This window comes from Oenanthe melanoleuca, chromosome 2, assembly GCF_029582105.1.
Source record: "Oenanthe melanoleuca isolate GR-GAL-2019-014 chromosome 2, OMel1.0, whole genome shotgun sequence".
Lineage (NCBI taxonomy): Eukaryota > Metazoa > Chordata > Aves > Passeriformes > Muscicapidae > Oenanthe > Oenanthe melanoleuca.
The window spans coordinates 49,637,540-49,653,609 of NC_079335.1; the positions used below are offsets into that span (position 1 = coordinate 49,637,540).

Here is a 16,070-nt window from a genome sequence, read left to right on the forward strand (position 1 = left end):
TATCTCACACAATCAAACAGCACCCTCTGCTGTTTCTGCATGAAATATTCTGCAAAGAGAATATGGACAAGCATATTTCTTTTCTATTTCTTAAGCATAAAAATAGCATGCAAAAGGTAACAATCTCAGTGGCTACAGTTTTGCTATCAATTTTTTTGTAAGACTGCTTTACAGTGTTTCTTACCCTAGGAAAGAATAAATTTGTCTTTCTGGAAAGCAAAGATTCCAAAATATTTTGGGGTTCACTGGTAGTCTCTACTTCCCATGCACAAAATAGAGAGCAACAAAAAAACTCCTCTGAGAAAGTGATTCAAAAATTGAAATTCCATACAAATAAGTTATTTGACACCACTGACACATTCAGATTAATGTGCTCAGAACTGTAAGTTAATGATCAGAGAAACACTGCAATTTGTCTGAGCTCTCTATTTTTAGTTTACATGAAAATACAACATTACAAATGTCAATTATTCTGAACCTGTTAAAAAAAAGAAAAAAAAAAAAAAAAAGAAAAAAGAATGAGACAAAATACCTTCCAAAACAGCCATTGCACTTGCCCTCTCTTTCTATGTAGTTCCAAAGACCAACAGATTTGCCATTCAAGGATGCCTCTCCTAGGCACCCTTTAAAATGGGTCACCTTAACAGCAGGTGATTTCTATAAGACAAGAAATACTTCATGAATACAAATTAATGTTAAGTACTCTGAAAATTATGCAGCAAAATTTTTGCTTGGTTGTTTTCCTTGAACTTTGTTAGATATAAGTCATAATAAGAAAAAAACGTTTTAGTATAACTATTAACAATTATAATTCAAATAATAATAGATTAGTACATCAAAAAAGAAAATAACTATGTCCTTGACCCACTTACATACCTCATGGCATGAATAACAATTGCAAACTAAAAGAAACTATGGAAGAAGCAAACAAAACCCAAATTCATTTTATAATGTCTATACATGGTGCATGCAGACACAGACAGTCCTGGTTAAAACTTCATGTAAAAATTTCCAGGAAAAATTAACTTCAGGATACTATAAGACCCTTACAGCATCTCTGCTTTACACCCAGACTACCTGGCATTTCTTGAAGAAGTAACCAAATAATGCAATTACTTCTAATGCAAATGCATTTCTCAAACATGTTCAAAACAATCAACAGAAGGCTGATCTCAGAATTTAACCTTGATTTGCCCTCCAAGTCCTCCAATAAACATTAGGGTTGACTTGTTAACATCCAGTATGCTGGCTGTCCCCGGAGAGGTTCCAGATTTAGGTGAAGGCTTCTGATTGGAGTTCATTTCCTCTATGCTGAGTGTACCTGTTTTTCCAAACCTGCCAAATACAAATACTAATAAATAGTCTTAGAAACCACCAGGCCTAATCAACACATACATATGATTGCCTTCCCTTTCTAAGGACAAGAAAAATCTCATCACTGAAAAACTCAGTGGATGCTTTGTGTACAACACTTATGACATTCTCATTTTAATTACCTGGTGGCATGTATTCTGTGCCATTTGTTGTTGTCAATTTGAAAATCAGGATATTCCACTCTTGTTGATCCAGAGCCCAAATCCCAAAGAAGAGATACCTTACCACGTCGCATCTCCACTGCCAGGAAATCTGTCTGAAAAACAGCAGAGCCTATTCTAATTACTTGCATCAAATGTGCATTTTCACCAGTAACATGGAGAAAGTCTTTCCAGATTCATCCCATATTACAGGAGTTGACCTTTAGCAAAAAGGCTTTTCACTCACTTCAAATGAAACACTGAAACACAAGTCCTTCAGGTTATATGCATGTAGCTGAATGTTTTCTTTATATTATATATATATATGTAAACTGGAGATGTACAGATACACAGATGTCTAGAAATACCAATCCTGAGTGTATGTGAATGACTTACCAGCCTGTAGAAAAGTACTATCCCACGATAGTGTGCCACAAGGAACTAAGAGCTGTGCATTTATTGGGATTACAGAGGGAATGAAGAGGACAGCAATGTGACAGCAATGTAACATTCCCTTTCAAGTGAATGGATGCACCACGCTCATGAGAGCCAGCTTCAAGATGTTTAGCTGTGTTATCAAGCAAATAGTTTGATACACTCCAGCATGTGAAAGTATCACAGAGGGTGTTACACTCCATGTGGTTAATGCACAACACAGGAAAAGGAATGGGGAGTTTCATCACAGGGCCAAGAGGCAATGGCTAAGGAATCTGGTACTTTTATTCTCTATCTCTGAAAATATCTGGAATCATCTAAGGCACAATAATATTTCCACCCCTAGTGAACACATCTGTCTACAAGAGGCCCCACTTGGTTACTTAGTTTGAAATCAAGTAAGAAGAAGTGTATTTAAAACTTTTAAAACTTTACAAAGTCAGTTAAAACTTTTGACTAGCATCACCTTCAGCAGATGTACACCTGAAACTTACCTTTCCATTGCTACCCAAGTAGAAAAGGAGGTTATCTGGTTCAGCAGTTTTCACATTGAGTGTTAAGGTGTTGTAATTTGTGGATGCAATTTGGGCTTGATAGGCACGAATGCAATCTCTGTCTGCTGATACTGCAACTTTAATCTGGGGGGAAAAGAAGAAAACAGGATCTAAACAAGTCTCAGTGTACACAGCACTCATTTGTGGAGTATGTACCAAGCTTCTCACCAACAAATTACAGCCTTTTGCTGAGATCTTTCCATGCAATCTAAGTATTGCTGCCTGGGGTAGATTTTTGCAATCTTGTAGGTATCTTGATAAAGAGATTCAGAATAGAAAAGAATTAAATCTGTCTTAATGCACTCACTCAGGAGGTTTGAATCAGTAAATAACCTATTCAAATACCTCTGAAAGTAACAGTAAGTCTTGGGTCAGAAGATCATAAATCAGAAAAAAGCCATGTCATATCAGAAAACAGAGATACAGAAATTCAAAATGTTTTAAAATAAAGGAAACTAATTCTACTCTATGTGGAGAGAATTTATTTTTTTTAAACAAATAAAGAAGGCAGACCGTCTCCAACAATTCTGATTATTCAGATGAACAGTTTACACAATACTAAAAAATACATTTGTGAATATATGACAAGTTCAACTTTTTAAAGATTAAATAAATCATATTCCTGTTGTCATACCCCTAAGACTACTGTTTAGTAAACTGAAAAAACATTAATCCAAGCTAAATGCAGCAAAATTTCGAACAGCTTGGCAGTATAATGACAGAAAATTCATTTTAGCAAGAAAAAAGCCTTAATTCCTTTAACTTCATAGAATATATATGCAACTGCTAAATACATACAGCACATGTGTGTGTATGCATTCATCTGGACACAGATACATAGTTTCTCTTGCATAGCAAAAAATTACAAACAAACCAACAAACAAAAAAGATCAAACAAAAACCCAAACAAAAATGCACAAAAATACAAACAAAAATAGCAAAAAAAAAAAAATAAACAAAAAACAAAGCAAACCCACAAAAAAACATAAAAAAAGCCAAACAAAAACCACCTGCCAAAAAACCCCAAAAACATCCAATCAAACCCTAACTCCCATGCCCTCCAAACAAAACAAATCCCTTCAAATTGGAAAAAGGGACTTTGCTAATACTTCTTTTTACCTTGCCAGGAACCTCTCTGGCTTATGACACCTCAGAAAATACCATTCTCTTTTTTTTTGCAATGGATTCATTAAGCTTCAGCAGACTGTGACAGAGAAGCCATAACCATATAATTAAGAAGATTTGCAGGAAGAACTGAGTGCCTTCTGTATTTTAAAAAAAAACCTCCCAAACCCTTGCAATAACATGTCCACAATTATGCCAAAGACATACCAAAAATTACTCATTGCAAAGTCATTTTCATATTTTTCTCACAGTCTAATGAGATCCATAGTACAGCTGATTCACTTTTGCTGTCTTTAAGGGAGAAGCAGAGATTTAAAAAACACATACACTGTCATAAAGTACTCTGGATGCTCAGCTGCTTCTTGCAAAGAACATACAGACATGACAGGCCAAAGATGGCAAATCTATTGATAGAATCAACACTCTTGACAAAAATTTATAATGGTACTTGATGTTATATGGGGGCATCCCACATCAATCTCCAAATAATCTCAAAAATTAACACCTCATACTAAAGAGAATAGCAGTACCATCCCCCAACTTGTTTCTTTCTCATCAAAATCTCTCATGACTGCTCTCTGACAAACTATGTTTCATTATTTTTATAGGAAACAGGAGGGAACAGCAGATAAATTACTAGCTAGCTGTTCTGACAAACTCACAAATGCAATAAGAACCTTGATGCTAAAACCTTAAAATGCACCAACAGCCCTGCCAGTATGATTCTAGCATCAGACAGTGATCTTTGGACTTCACTGAGACTCCACAACAACAACAACCAGGTACCTTGAAGGTAAATTTTAGGCTCCTTATCTCAAAGAACCTCCCTGCTAAAAGTGAAAATTCATTTAAGTCTGGGATTATGGAACTTACAGATGCTGCCTGCTTGCGGGCCTGGCTGATAAGTTCTTTAATTTCAGACAGGTTTCTGTTCAGGTTCTCCTCTAGCATTTTCAAAGGTTTGAGCCTGTCCAATAAAAGACTTGCTTGTGCTTCAACTTCTTTAACTTGTTTTTCAGCTGTGAATGCTGTGAAAACATAAAAGAAATGTTGGGGCAGGGTGAAAGCAAAATGTACTGTACATTGGTAAAATACTTAGCCAAGGTAGCCAGTTTGTGATAATTTTGGTTTCAGCAACTTTTAACATCAGTAATGGATATACATCCCATGTGAATCCTCTAGAGAACTTTTAAAAAAAGTTAGCATATTTTTACTGAATTAGAAATAAACCCTCAGTCCATCAGACTCATATTTAATACCTGTTAAAACTGAATATTAATACTGCTTCTGCAAGCAGTGTCATTTCCACAGAGCAAACTTACCAGCTTTTGATGAATCAGTTATGAGTTCACTTGTTTTCCTCAAAGAGTCATTAACTTGGGACAATGTAGAAGATGTATTCATTAGCTTTTGACTGAACTCCCCAAAGTGACTTAAATCCACCACAGCACTGGTGTTTGCAGACACAGCCAGCTCTTTCACTTCAAGCATGTATTTCCTGGTATCTGAAACACAGTTCCAAGGTTAAAACACATTCAAAACCTTCATACATACTTGTGACTAACAAATGCCTGGCTTTGTAACTGCAGCTACAAACACTGTCATAATACTAGGAATTCTGTCTGTTACATTCCTGCCATAGTAAGAATTGCATTTTTGTTTCACTAGGGAACTTGATTTTGCCTGTTTCATCAGGAAGTTTGCATGAATGCATCAGGAAGTTTGTATGAATGCTCGTAGTGTTTAAGTTCCCTAAATGAGTGTTGGCACCCAGAGGCACTCATGAGACTTGTTTTGAATCCTATGCAAAGCTGGTGAGGCAGAAGGCCTAGCTCACCCTCTGTTTTTGGCTACCATCACCAGTACCTGTGTACCAAGTGCACCACTCCCAATCTCAGCCTGCCTCTTACACCCTCTGCTCACAATAGTGGGAAGATGCTGCAGCTGGCAAAAAGGGCCTGAATTAGACCTCCAAGGATCTTTCTTCACCACTCTACATAGAGAGCAATGCTATCATAAACCTCTGGCCAGAGGGAAGAAAAAAGAGAAAGAGACAACCTCAAGAAACATGACAACAAAGCTGAAATCAAAGAATATTAAGCTGTGAGTTAAGGAGAACACTCCTGTGATTTTTAATGACTTAATTTTCAATGTGCAGCTTTATATTAGATAGCATCCTGCAGTTCATATCCAATGTAACATCATCACTCCCTCTACCCTTTAGCCTGAATTAGGTCTCTGAATTGCAAAATGGGTATTTTAGGCTTTGAACTCGGCGTTCTAATCCAGATTCACAGTAGAATCAAACAACCCTAGTAAGAGGTCTTTATCAGTGGTTTTCTAACTTAAAACACATTATTAAGATTGGCATAGTATTTCAGACCCTCTTATTCACAACTTCAAAGTAATTTTCTTTATTGGTTTCCATGAACTCTAGGTCTTGCCTTTATTCAAAATAATGACTGAGAAAAGAGGAATTCCTTCATTTTAGAAAAGTACAGAAAATAGATTTTAATAAATTAAATTAAGTCAGCATTTACAACAGGAAAAGATTTACAAGCAAACTGTGAAATTTGCAGGTTACCATAAACAATTTTGAAACAAGCCAGAAAAGAAAGTGAAATCTCAGAGTTCCATATGTAAATTTCTCTGCATGGGGGATTAAATATAACTTTGCTCTCCTTTCATATCAGTGCAATTACATTTCTATCAGAGCCCATCCTGATTTACAGCAATGTGAAATGTGAATCAGACTACAGACCTTATATTATAACCCAATTATGTTTAATGGGTTTACTGGAAAGAATGTAAAATATTTAGAAGGCTAAATGAAGTCTCCAGTATAGTTTATTGCTAGGTCTCTGCAATCAGATAATGAACAGGGTTTTATTACAATTGTACTAGGGAGTTCTGTAATAAGGAGAATGTCAATATGAATTTCACTTACTGTTAGGCAATGCTCTGAGTGTCAACAGAGAATCATTAAGTTGGTTGCCAATTTTATTAGTACTTTCCTGAGTCTTTTCTACCTTTTTGTTCAACTCATTCAGTCCAAATAGAAGTCCTGTTGAAAGAAATAACATATGCATAAACAATTACCATACAACCCACACAAACCCAAAGTATTCATTTATCTCATCAAGGGAGCTTTTTTTTTCAATAGAAAGAGCACTTTACAAACAGGAATGCAAAATGAATGCAGTATAAATAGATAAGCTCCTGTCCTGTTCAAATCTACCCTTTTGGGCCAATTTCATGAGACTGAATGACTACAAACATAGTGAGGAAAAGGCTATAAATTAAAATTATTCCATGACACTGAACTCTAATAATTTTTACAATGTTCTTCACATATCATATTATTTAACAGGAGCCAAAGAAGTGGCTTTTTTCTATATATTTGTGATATTTGCAGAATCCTCTCCTTAGAAATTAAAATATATAAAATAGAAGGAATTTTTTAAAAAAAAAGGTAATTCTGTCCATCTGAATTGCATAAAATTTATACATATTCTTAAACCACTAGTATTGCAAGACAATCCCATTTTACAGTTACAGTTTATCTCTGTGAAACATTCCCTGTCCAATTTTGTCAAAAATTTAATTTAGGGTTTGCTTCTGCTCCCACACAAAGACTTTTGAATTTATGGAGACAAGAACTTCAGCTTTTTTTTTTTTGTATTTCAGCTGTCCAGCAGGAAAAAGTAAAGAGGATTAGGATTTAAACATGCCATCTTACATACCTGTATCATTCATGATTTATTACATAAAAATGAATGGGATTTTCAAAAATTATGCTTTTTCTTTGTCTAATACACAATCACTAATGATTTAATTCATAAAGTTTGGAAAAACAGCCATTGCAAGCACTGCTTATAGGTAAATGGGGTAGAGTGAAGGGCAAATTTTTAAACATTTATGGAAAAAAAATTTATTATTACCCAAAAAATGAAAATCCTATGAGAATCCATAAAAACATTAATCTTAATTGCATGAAAATATGTACATAGCCATAGATATATATTTACCTTAGCTTATGTTCATTAAAGAAATAATAAGCTACACAAAAAAGCAGCACAAAATACAAAACAGTGAAAATAAAAAGAGGCAGAAAAGTGAATTCTATAGAACTGACCATCATTTTTTTTCTTCAGATTTTTAGCTTCATTCTGAAATTTGGAGCTAAGCAGCAGAGTTTCTTTTCCCAGAAGGCTGAAAGAATCATCTGGCTAAAAAACACAGACATCAAGTTACCACATATGAAAAACAGAAATGCAACTGAAAACATCGAAGTATTTGCCGACACTTACATGAAGGTATTGAACATTCCTGTTATTTATGAAATATTCTATTCATTATCTTATTAAGCATCCATTTAAAAAAATACAAGTTGTTACCCTGTTGGCATTATCCTTTATTCAAGAATGTGACATTGAATGTCTTTGAGACTTAATAATTTAAAAAGATGATTATGAAACAAAACATACTAAATTTTAGTTTCAATACTTCTAGTGATTCAGTTTGTCCTTTGGAAATTCTAATTCCCAGCCTAACTCAAAATTTCCACCAATGAGCATTTTAAAGTAAGATATTTCAAAATCACAATCTTAGAAGCATTCTTTTACCTTTCTCCAACTGAAAAAAACCTGGAAAAACACCTTGAAGGATTCATGCGATGGAAAGCTTTAATAAAACAGAGTGCTACATAATAACATACAAGCTCACAGAACATGTCCACTATTTTGATCACTGTCATGGAAATGCATTATCACACATTTGATTCTGCAGGTATAATGTGCATGACTAAGAGATGTGAGGGGGGGAAAATAAAATTATAGGAAACTGTTAAGATCAGATTGGGAACCAGTTTAGTCTTTCTAATCTATTGTTTCAGTAACAATCTGATAATCTTTGAAGGCAGAGGGAAGGTAGATGAGACACAAACATACATTTGTTATCAAATGTCCTCTACTAAGCAAAGCAGCTGTGGTTGGTAATACCCAGATAGAAATGGAAGAGGGGTGGGTTAAATAAGGAGATTGTTGAATAATTACAAAGGTGGAAGGGAGCACTAGAGATCTGGGAATCTAAGTTCTATGGGAATATATGTCAGATGCCTGATATAAATCCTCACAGAATCAAATCCAGGCCAGCTAAATATGCATTAGACACTAAAAAGCAAACAAAACAAAGGGAAAATGGTACTGTGGCAGAGAGAAAAGCAAGGTAAACAGAACTTGAAATGTGGTATCATTACTGCCTTGGAGTAGGGACTCAGGATACAGTACATACTGGCTGGTAGGACAGGCTGCCATCAAGGATATGTCTCCATCAAGAAAACTCAAGTTTCCAGCAAGTGCAGAAACAATTAGAACAAATATTCCTAAATAAAAAGGGGAAAGACATAAATTAAAGTACTAATTTTAATACTTACTAAATCCAAGGGGCCATTCATAACTCTAGATGCATCATCTGCCAAACTCTCTGTTCTTTCAATCACACTTTTAACGCTGGAGTGAGTGTCAAGAGCAGCAGTTGCATTCAGAGTCAGGTTTCTTACCCTAGAAAGGTCACTAAATAGATAATGAACAAGCAATTCTGTTTTCAGTCAAGCAATGAATTACATTCCTTCAATTACAACAAGCACATCTTTCCAGAATACATGAAGCACTGAAAAAAATGAGCACACCTTGCCCAATGTTGCATAAGGGGCTTTCAATTCATTATTTTGACCTCAAAGAACCAGTTAAAAGGTTTCCAGTTTCCAGTTCTATTTTGTTAGTTGCTGTTCTGTTTTGCTCCACTCCATCTCTTTTTTTTTCCTCCTATTTTGTTCCCTTTTCCTTATGTTAATTTTTTCAATTTATAAAGACCCTTAGAACAAACAAATTGTATCACCTAAACAGAACAGAAACAAGCCCCTATCTGAAACTCCAAAACTAAGTACAGATACAGGATATAGGAGGAAATTATAAACATCTGAAATCTAATTTATATTAAATTTTGCTTTATTGAATTTACCTGGCTGTGGTGAAGCCAAGAATTGCTTAATGTTACTCCAAGCAAAATTTTCTGATTTCAAAACACGGGCAGGGAATTTGTTTAGTGAGTTAGGCTTCTACCTATTTATATCAAATCTGACACTAATGTAAATCTCATAATTTCATAATTCTTGGGTTTATCACCTCTCTAGTGCATCTGCAAGTCTTTGGAACTGGGTGGCATGTTCCTCAGCTCTGTACACCAAGTCAAGCACTCCTCTCACAGACATCTGCATCACCAGCTCATCCACGTGATGTCGCAATTTGGTGCTCCACAGGACCAACCCATCCTGGTGGGCTTCTGCACTCTGCAAAAAAAAAAAAAAGTTTCAATTTTCTTTTTTTGTTTCACTAGCAAAACAAATTTTAGAGTCTTTTAGAGGATGTTAAAACCTGAGGACTTACAAATGTAGAGTTCTTTACATCTTGGGCAAGAGCAGCAGCAGCATTAAGTAGCACCTTCCCCTCTTTAATGAGCATGGTTGAGACTTCTTCACCTTCCTTTATTTTTAGCTTTTTGTCCTACAGCATAAATCAGGTGTTTTATAGAAGGCTGAGAAGCCAGCTATACTGATGAGTTCACATAATACATAACATTGTAGTTTTCAAACAGGGGTCGGGTTTTCTTCAAATTTTTAAGGCATCATATATTTTAAAATATTTAAATATGTTTAAAAATGTAAAATATCAGTTTTAAAACACAATCACATATTTGATACTTCTTATGCAGCAACACTGACTGTCCAGTCTTACATGTAACTCTGCCAGGTTGCTGGAGATGAGAGGAAACAAGCGATGGGTCTCATTGATGTCAGCGAGTGCCTCGTTCACCAGCTCCTGGGCATCCTGCAGTCTGCTGTTCTGCTTTGATAAGAATTGGCTTGCATCTGTTTTTAGCTCAGCAAGCTCCTGCTGGGGTTTGAGATACTCTTTCTGAACCTGGGTCAGCAACTTTTCTGCAGCTCTGAAAAAGGACAGAAATCAGAAATTAAAGAAACAGCAAAGGAGAAACTTAGGCATGGATTTCTTAAGGAGAAAACAGTGTAATGTGAAATTAATTTACATTCATCTTCCTACTAAAGTCTGCCATTTTCTTCTAGAATAGCATGCATACATATGGTAGTTTAGTTATTCATCTTACCACACAAAATGATGACTGCCTGGGGAGAGTAACACAGTTCATAAACTTTGCATGCAATGATTAGAGGGGAATGGGGAGAGTATGAATCACATTTGTTTGGATCTAATTTGGGACATAACCCCCCACATCAAAATCTCTGTGAAACTTTCCTCTGGGAGCCTCTATATCCTAAGTGCAGTGATTCATATTTTGAATGTAGCATCAAACCATCATTTATGAGGATTGGCACTGGAAAGTTACAAGTAACCAAAACTGAAAGACATATACCCAAGAGTCTGGAAAAGTTTAAATATCAAATAAAAATAAATAGTCTTATTAAAATGAACACTGAAATGAACAATCTCTGCACTTATATTTTTAATCATTTTAATCATATATTTTTAACAGAGATTATCTGGCAAATATTAAATTCTCCTAAATCTGTCAGTTGTTAATTGCTTCAGCAATTGGGAGTATTTGCATCTCCATTTGAACACTTTCCAGAACTGAAGGAACAGAAATGAAAATTATCCTGAAAGTCTATTCCTTTGTTTCTCTTCATTTCAGCACATATGCTGAACATTGCAACTCCTGAAATGGTATTTTTACATAAATGTTTGTCCTTGTTAATCTGAGTGCATATCACATAGATCTTTAGCCAAAGTGAAAGAAACCTAGTTTATTTCACAGTTCTATACAGCAAAATGAATTCCAACTTTCTTACTGAACAGCAGATGTGCATTTGCATGTATTTCCTAAAACTAAAAATTCAGACTTCAGTCTGAAACTTCAGACTTCAGTCAGAAGCCACAGCCTTAAAAAAGTTACAAGATCTAAAGCATTTTACAAATCAATAATGGCTTCTGTTTCAGCATAGAGTAAAAAAGTTGTATTTTCAAATTGTCTGGGGACTTTGCCCTTCATGGTAAATGTGTGGAGACCTAAGTTACAAATGCTGCCTCAAGTACATTATCACAAACTCAGTCCACTGTGAGTCATGTGGCAAAATCGACTCCCTAAAATACAGACTAGCAAGCTGCTTATTTAAATAATTTTTGAATTTACAGCTGCATTGCTTAAGAAATTCTGCAGAGCAAACAACCTTACAGAACTTATTAACTCTCTTCTTCGGTCTGTCAAAGGACCCTTATCAGAGGCTTTCAGAAATTGCTACAGACACTATAATTGAAAAAGTTAATTTGCAAACACCTTCTATAACAACTCAAAAGCTGTTGATGTTGAAAGTCAGAACCTTCTTTTACTATGGAACAACACATCTGGAAGCATATTTGAAATTCCTAATAAGAATAAATGGTACATTTCTGGTTCATTTTCATGTCTATATAGTTTCTATACACTTCTATATTCAGCAGAAGAGCGTGCTGAACAAAATGAGACATGCTACCAACACAAACATTCTATCCTGCTTAATCCAAAGCACTTAATAAAACATCAAATTTTCAGAAATATTCTACTCTGGTCTAAATCCTTGTTCCTTGAAGCCAATGTTATCATTCCTACAGATTTTGGTGTGCTGTGGCACTAGTTAGTATTTCTGAAAGTGCAACAAAAAACTTGCTGACTTTTAAAATGTAATTTTTTTATCTTGTAAAAGCACTAATAATGACTATAAAAGCCATTTCAAAATATCCTTCAACTGGGGACAAATCAAGACAACAAAATACAATCCTAAGCAATGGCTGACAATGCTTTAAAAAATGCATAGGTTTTATTTGCAGATCTTTGTGTTACATATTCCAGTGAAAATCAATTGTCATGTCCTTCAGCAGGCCTGACATTTCCTGGGCTTGTGATTGACTGAGACAGTTTTCAGCCAAAATCAGCACAGAGATGTGTATTAGGGTCAGATCTGAAAGAATCAGAAATCAGCGAGTCTTTTGATTTATTGCAAGGGAATTTTGTATCACATCCAAGTCAACAGGCATCACTACTGATTTTACAGACTTCTAAAAAGACTTTATTATTGATTTGTATCACATAGGATGACCAAGTATCACCAAATAATGTAACTCCAAAACAAAGTTCACATAGCTCCACCTGAGCTAACTATCACACTACCACTTAATATGGCAAAATGTTTCTTCAGGTACCTCTTCAGAAGAGCAGTGTGACATGGCAAGACATACATGAAATAAAGCTTTTGGTAGAGCAGGCTTACTTGAGGACTGTGGCAGCATTATGGTGCTGTCGAACAAAATCCTTCTTGCGCAGTGCATCCAAAAGGGCAGAAATTTCATCCTGCAGGCTCTGAGATGCAGCATTTGACAGTGGCAGATCCAGGCCCAGTGTTTCATTTAGTGACAAAGCAACTTCAGCAAGTACTGAGCAGGAGAGTAAACAATTTAGTCATACCATTTAAAAAAAAGGACGTCTTTGAATCCCCTGTGCAAACTCTAGCATTTCCCATAGGAATAGGACTTTAAGAGTTGCAAAGGACATATCCTTACTAAATTTTGAAAAGAAATGGAAAAATCTTAAAAACAGGATACCTTTGATGGTTGTATGTACTGTGTCAATAAAGCCAGTCAGTTCTTGACTTTTATTCCTGGTTTTCTGAGTCATTGTGTCAAGTTGCTGAGCTTTTTTCAAAAATCTAGTTGTCTAGAATAAAATCAGAGATGATATTTGACAGTTCTCCTAAAACATTGATTAATTCCTGACACATGTCTATGGTTTTTATGCTTATTTTCTTAATATTGAGAATACTTTATTTAAGGAAACACCTTTTGATAAGGTAGATCTAACTGGCTTACAAATCTCTGATGCTTCCATGCTTGTAGATGCCTTATCTGTTTTTAAAGTTCCATACTTTCAGAACAGAGTTATCAATTATTTCTATAATCAGTAAGCTCATAATTAGCAAAGCTCTTTCTTCAACTAAGTAAATATTATATAATTTTTTAGGTACAACTAATGTTTGTTAAGAAATTCACTGCTCTGGATACATCAATACAATATCAACACTCAGTGGAAGCACCTGGTTAGATTCTCTGTACATGGTCAGAAAACAACATATGGTCAACAAATGAGAATGGCTGAAGCATTATGGTGTATTTCCCATCTACAATTATTCTTCTGCTAAGACTGAATAAAGAATACAAATGTTGTCTACTTTTCCTGTGAGACTTTAACAGATTTATTTCTCCTGAGATCATTTTAAACACAATACTACAGGTATCAAGGATTTTTTGGTGAATACTCAGCTGTGACATAACTTTAATTTTAAAAACCTCCACATATTAAAATCAATGAGAAGAAAGTAACTTGCTCTCTCCAGTTTTAGGACATTAAATGATCACAGTACAAAAAAAATGTCCTTTAGCAGAAACTATGGAGATCTCCTATAAAGTATCATAAAAAAAACCTTAACTTTAGCAGAAACCATGTAAATCTCCTATACAGTGTCATAATCCACTGCAGTTTACAGAAGATTTCCACAAAGCAATTAACTCCTCTTTTCAGGAAGACTACAGCATGGACTAAGTTCTTCCACTGAACTCTGTAGATTTAGCCTGAAGAAAAGGAGACTCAGGGGTGACCTTATCACTCTCTACAACTCCCTGAAAGGTGTTTGCAGTCAGGTGGGGGTTGGTCTCTTTCTCCAAGCAGCAGCTGACAGAACAAGAGTACACAGTCCCAAGGGAAATATAGGTTGGATATTAGGAAAAAATTTTTCATGGAAAGAGTGATAAAACACTGGAATTGTCTCCCCAGGGAGGTTGTGGAGTCACCATCCCTAGATGTGTTTAAAAAAAGACTAGACGTGGCACTTTGGTGCCATGGTTTAGTTGAGGTGTTAGGGAATGGATTGGATTCAATGATCTTGAAGGTCTCTTCCAACCTAGTGATTCTGTGGAAATAATTTCTGAACAAGTTTCTGGCATTAAGCTATCATGCTATGAAACCTCAAATGATTCCTCCAGATAGGCTAAGAATAAAGAAACCAGCACCTACCTCTTCATGCAAGTAATCAATTCCTCCTGATAAATTCAGAAGATTTTCTTCTGCTGTATCTAATGAGTAAGTTGTATCTTCTCTAGGAACTACAGACCTCTATAAGAAATAGAAGCTCACTGTAATTTGAAGACTTTGTTGTGGGTCCAGAAAAGAGGGAAGAAAATAACTATGCACACTATTTACATTATTTATATGTTTGAAAGGACTGATTTTCAAAGCACACAAGATGACAAAGTAATTACATACATACAGTCATGCAACACAGTGTACCATTTCCTTAAATAAGCATGAATTCAGCCATGCTGTATTTTTAATTGAGTAAAAAGGAAGGAAGCAGCAGCTCTGCATTCCTGATTCTCAATTTCACCAGAGCCTGAGCAGTCCAAATAAACTACTTTGAGGAGTTCCAAGGCCCTTCAAATTAAATATTTAGCCCAGTCCCATAGCTGCTTCCCTATCAGCAGCAGGTCCTGCCAGAACAGCTGCACTAGGGTGTATCTGTGAGGATGACCCTGGAGGATGACCACAGCAGTCCTGTGGGTCTCTTTGTCAATGAGAAAGAATTGTAGGCTCAAGGCCACCTCAAACCTGCTCTATATGGCAATAAATAGGTCATTGTACCCAAGTGTATAATATTTGATACAGTCAAGGCCTGCAACAGAATACCACTTCTCTAAAGATGCAAAGGAAGCTACACCATAAGTTTTATACATATATACACACACGTACACGTATAAGTAAAATCCAAATTTTTCAAAAAGTAGTACACAAGAGTATCCAACAGCCTTCTGTCAAATGGAAATTTAAAAAAAAAGCTAAAGCTCTGGAGCCTTAAAGCCCAGCAGGTTTCTTTAAAAGCTTAGTTCAAAAAAGCAGGACAGGACAGCAACCAAGTTTAGGTTTATCAGGAGTAATGCAGGAGCTTTAACTAGAAAAACAGAACTACTGAAGTCTTCCAACGGACTGAAGGTACAGAAGCAATGAGGAGTGTTGACAATCTGATTTGATAATGCTGTCATTGCCATCAGACCCACAGAAAGGTACAGAAAAGAGGAAGTACTTGAGTTCTGAGCTACCAGCATGAGAGCAAGGGACAGCCCTTCAGGTAAGATCTGTAATTCATAGAAATAACCTTGGGGGTTTTCTGTCCCAAGCCACAGTTTCTTTGGTATAAGGCAAATAATATGAATTAAATTAGATATCCAGGGAAAGGGGAATACCTGCTTGCAAACAGAGAAAAATTATTAAATTGTTTAAAAACACTGTGGCCTGCCATAAATGGAATGACATGAGTCACAAGAAG

The 16,070-nt window shown here is 35.6% G+C and overlaps 1 protein-coding gene across 1 annotated transcript in view; it reads right to left on the reverse strand.

The window, feature by feature from the left end:
* Positions 1-16,070, reverse strand: part of LAMA1 (laminin subunit alpha 1) — a 97,614-nt gene that overhangs the window by 15,040 nt on the left and 66,504 nt on the right. The window contains exons 34-48 of the mRNA XM_056484109.1: positions 14,765-14,863; positions 13,300-13,411; positions 12,969-13,131; positions 10,423-10,633; positions 10,075-10,191; positions 9,814-9,977; positions 9,063-9,201; positions 7,764-7,857; positions 6,576-6,692; positions 4,951-5,133; positions 4,502-4,656; positions 2,444-2,587; positions 1,497-1,630; positions 1,185-1,335; positions 533-657 (exon numbers count right to left, since the gene is read on the reverse strand). Of these exons, the coding sequence (XP_056340084.1) occupies positions 533-657; positions 1,185-1,335; positions 1,497-1,630; positions 2,444-2,587; positions 4,502-4,656; positions 4,951-5,133; positions 6,576-6,692; positions 7,764-7,857; positions 9,063-9,201; positions 9,814-9,977; positions 10,075-10,191; positions 10,423-10,633; positions 12,969-13,131; positions 13,300-13,411; positions 14,765-14,863 (2,108 nt within the window). The remainder of the gene's footprint in view (positions 1-532; positions 658-1,184; positions 1,336-1,496; positions 1,631-2,443; positions 2,588-4,501; positions 4,657-4,950; positions 5,134-6,575; positions 6,693-7,763; positions 7,858-9,062; positions 9,202-9,813; positions 9,978-10,074; positions 10,192-10,422; positions 10,634-12,968; positions 13,132-13,299; positions 13,412-14,764; positions 14,864-16,070) is intronic.